At 45.3% G+C, this 4,125-nt stretch overlaps 1 protein-coding gene across 1 annotated transcript; it reads right to left on the bottom strand.

Annotated features, from left to right (window-relative positions):
• Nucleotides 1–544: 544 nt before the first annotated feature.
• On the bottom strand, nt 545–2,752 carry LOC309499382 (uncharacterized protein). The gene is made up of 3 exons (XM_082170614.1): nt 1,764–2,752; nt 1,211–1,493; nt 545–1,027 (listed from the first exon to the last, which is right to left on the bottom strand). Exons 1-3 carry the CDS (start codon nt 1,847–1,849, stop codon nt 998–1,000), a joined length of 399 nt encoding a protein of 132 aa, XP_082026740.1. The 5' UTR covers nt 1,850–2,752; the 3' UTR covers nt 545–997.
• Nucleotides 2,753–4,125: the final 1,373 nt, after the last annotated feature.

The following is a 4,125-nucleotide window of genomic DNA, read 5'->3' as shown; positions in this document are numbered from 1 at the left end:
TTTATCATTGCTTTGGCACAAAATGCATTCAATGACTACATCTTTCAAATTACATTAACTCTTTTCTCACTTCGACACAACAACCGCCAAAACTCTGTTTATCTACAGGCCAATTTGCACATGCTTACATACCGTTTTCAAAACTGTTAAACTTATGTTCAAAACAATAACATAATACAAAACTGAATAAGACAGCAATTTGCTCCATTTCTACAGTAATATTTTAATGAAATATATTTTAAATCTTAAAATGAAATGCTATAAAAACAATTGGACAATTGGACCAACCACAGCTTATTCTCATTGTAGATGAACATCTACACAGGTGTTACTCTTTCAATTTCATTACAAAAGGAGACAACTGCTGAATAGTTTTGTATTGTGATGTAAACATGTGATGTAAACAGGATGAGAACCTGTGGCCAAATGGAGAAGACCGAGCAGATTAGCATTACTATTATGTCTATCAGTGGATGGTGTGTATACAACTTCTACCAGAAAGACTCGGGAGATAAAATGATATAACAAGTGTAAATTTATTACAGTTTTTACCCGTTGCTTGAACACATTTTGCAAAACTTCACTCATTGTGCCAAAACTCTACACACAAGTAAACATGACACAACACTGGGAAATATACCATTCACATCTGTGTCAAATTGAAACTCTACTATCAAAACTTAAACTCTGCTATCAAAACCTAACATTCATTTGTCAAAATGTAACTCTGATGACAAAATGACACATACAGTACTTGCATCATATGCATACACTTTCAGATCAGGGGGAACACACTAGTCTACTTTATATAAAACACTGCAGTCTTTGATTTTCACTGTTTATTCAGAAGGCATATTTTCAGGAGGCACATTTTCAATCAACCAAAAATTGTCCCCGGGACGTGCACAATTGCCCTTTGGCCAATTACATTACAACCCCGTCGTCTTGTTTTGCTCAGGTCGAATCCAGCTTCATCAATGAAAATGAATTCATGAGGCTATGCAGCTCCATCCATGGCCAAGATTCTCTGTAACAAAAAACATATTACTGTACTACAGTGCTACACATACAGAACCCTCACCCCATCACACAGGTACCTGTGTAGCTCTCCGAATGGATCCATGTGGTACTGATATGGTACAGTACATATTCAGCTGCTACTGGATTTCACCAATACTGTATTGTAAATGTAAAGGACAGTTACACTTACCCGTACATATTCAGCTCGAAGTCCTTTGACCCTGACACTGTTCCTCTCAAATGGGACCCTGTAGAGCTGCTTCATGGTGATGTTGTGTTTTCCCAAGATGCGTCTGATGGTGGTGATGCTCACATGGTTTATGTTGTTGAACACTTGCCTGTCTGCAAGTATTTTCTGTCGTATCTGGTGGAGACGGATGGCATTGTCCGCCCTCACTAGGTCCACAACGGCAAGTTCCTGCTGTTGTGTGAACAGGCGTTGGCGTCCTCCCCCAGAAGGTCTTCTAGTCATTCTAGAGAAATACAACCACAAATTGTCATCGGTTTGCTTCTTTTTCTTACAGTACTTTACTGTATATACACCGTATCATCCACTGTACTGAAACATCTCAATATAAGTAATCATGGTATGTTTCACAAAAACTACCACTTTGGCTGCAAAAGGAGCATTAGCACCCTGCAATACCCTGTTTTTTTTACATGATGTGGTAATGTGATATACTGTAGTACAGTGCTGTAAATACCATCTGAGTAGAGTAGAAGGTAGAGAGGTGAAGACATACCTGTTTTCTAGTTGGAATGTTCTTATTACAGATGCCACTGTGAAGCGGCTTAGATGTGGGTGGACTCTCTGCCCAGCTTCCCTCATAGTCAGGCCATGGTTGATGACATGGTCCACCAAAGTTGCTCTTATATCATCAGAAATAGGGGTCCGTGCATGGCCTCTTCGACCTTGACCTTGACCTTGTCCTCCTCCCCCTGGAGGTAAAGGAAGGGACCATCCTGGTGGTGGTGGGGAGGATGGAGGGAAAGGACCATCTTGGAGGTGGTTGGGGAGGATGGAGGTAATTGGCGCCGTCAGTATCTGCGAACTCAGACGAATGTAAGTACCATTCTTTTATACTGAGAGTGTTAACACATGATTGGTTAGAAGTGAGTTAATACATGACGCGCTGATTGAGTCTTCCTGGCAGAACTTAACGCTAAGCTTACATTTCTACCAGAAAGACTCGGGAGATAAAATGATATAACAAGTGTAAATTTATTAATAGCTCAGCAAGCATAATTTTATAAAGTCTTTGGCGTAGGCCCCGTCCTTAGCAAGCAACGCGAGGGTAACGGAATCTGCAAATCCCCCCTGAAGATGAAGGCAGGGGCGCAGCCGACCCCCAAAGATAGGTGGAGGAATACCTCCGCCGGGACGGAGGAACACCTCCGCCGGGACGGACGAACACCTCCGCCCGGGACGGAGCCCACCCCCAAAGATAGGTGGAGGAATACCTCCGCCGGGACGGAGCCCACCCCCAAAGAACTGTAAGTAAGAGTACCCACCAGTCGTGGATCCTGCAGTTCCTGGAATGAGAAAGAAAAGTTAAAAGAATAATGTGAAAAAGGCCTCAATGGACCATAATACCAAATTACTGTGCATAGACATGATGTGATAGACAACATAAAGACAAGGTCCAAAGACCACACATAGCTATAAAGCACAAGGTCGTGATGACCACAGAGACGAAGCAGCGATGGACCACTTGACCCTGATAGGCTGCACATAAAAGCCATTGAGGCGCCAGGTCGTGATAGACCACATAAAAACAAGATCAAGCTTGACCACAAGGCCACGATGGACAGCACATAAACACAAGGTCATGCTTGACCACAAGGCCGACTCGACCACACATAACAAGGCCGCGATGGACCAACATACCTCGATGGGCACATGCAGACAAGCCATGCAGGCTACACGGCCATAATAGACCACATATAGCTGGCCACGATGGCCATTAGACGCAAAAGACCACAAACGAGACAGGCCACGATAGACCGGACGGCCATTGGACCACATAAAACCAAGGCCTCGATGAGCCACGAGGCCATAATAGCCACATATAGGACAAGGCCACGGTAGGCAACACGGCCATGGGAGACCACATAGACGAGACCGCTTAGGAGACAAGAGACAAGCCTATAAGCCACACAGAGACCACACAGAGACAAGCCTATAAGACAAGGCAACTAAGCCACACAAAACCAAGGCCTCGATGGACCACAGACCCCGATAGGCCACACACAGGACAAGGCCACGATAGGCCACACGGCCATGATATACCACACAAAACAAAGGCCGCGATGGACCACAGACCACGAATGGCCACACATAGGACAAGGCCGCAATAAGCCACAAAGCCACTAAAGGCCACACATAAACAGGCTAAACATAAACACGGCCATAAAGCCACGTGAAACCATGACCTCTAGAGGTCACTAGACCTCGATGGGCCTTGCAGGACAAGGTCACGATAGGCCACACGGCCATGGGAGACCACAGAGACGAGACCGCTTAGGAGCCACAATGGCCGCTAATGCCACACAAAAGACAAGTTTCACAAGACAAGGCCGCTAGGCCACACAAAACCAAGGCCACGATGGACCACAAGACCACGATGGGCCATAAGGACAAGGCCACAATAGGCTACACGGCCATAATCGACCACACAGAACACGGCTATGATAGCCACTCAGGACATGTCCACAAACGGCCACAAGGCCGTGATGGACCACACATAGACGGGAGACAAGACCAGACAGGCCACATGAAACGAGGCTGCAATAGCCACATGGAGACAGACCACATTATCTGCTTATCGGGTGATGCAAGCTAGAGTTCCAGCACAGATTAATTGAAACATGACACCACCACCAGTATTTGCATGAGGATTTACCTGAATCGTTACTGAAGAGGTTGCTGAGCTTCCAGAATGATTTTAGAATAATTTCTTAAATAAGACTTGAATGCAGAGGAAAACCATCTGCCCAGCATCTTGATAGCTGAAGTAGAAATGCCGCATTTGGCTGCTGTAGTGGCTGCCCCGATCCTGCAGGAATGACCGGTATGCTGGGGAGACAGCTGTAGCTTTTGAGGAC

This window comes from Leuciscus leuciscus, assembly GCF_965113295.1.
Source record: "Leuciscus leuciscus genome assembly, chromosome: 5".
In the NCBI taxonomy this organism is placed as follows: Eukaryota; Metazoa; Chordata; class Actinopteri; order Cypriniformes; family Leuciscidae; genus Leuciscus; species Leuciscus leuciscus.
This window is presented reverse-complemented; position numbering and strand designations above follow the sequence as displayed.

What these genes read in the sequence shown, in the direction of transcription:
- LOC309499382 (XM_082170614.1), bottom strand. Translation starts at nt 1,849, where the DNA reads ATGAGGGAAGCTGGGCAGAGAGTCCACCCACATCTAAGCCGCTTCACA. An exon ending in ACATTCCAACTAGAAAACAG is followed by an intron (nt 1,494 to 1,763) that starts GTATGTCTTCAC and finishes GTATTTCTCTAG; the next exon opens with AATGACTAGAAGACCTTCTG. An exon ending in TTCGAGCTGAATATGTACGG is followed by an intron (nt 1,028 to 1,210) that starts GTAAGTGTAACT and finishes TTTTTGTTACAG; the next exon opens with AGAATCTTGGCCATGGATGG.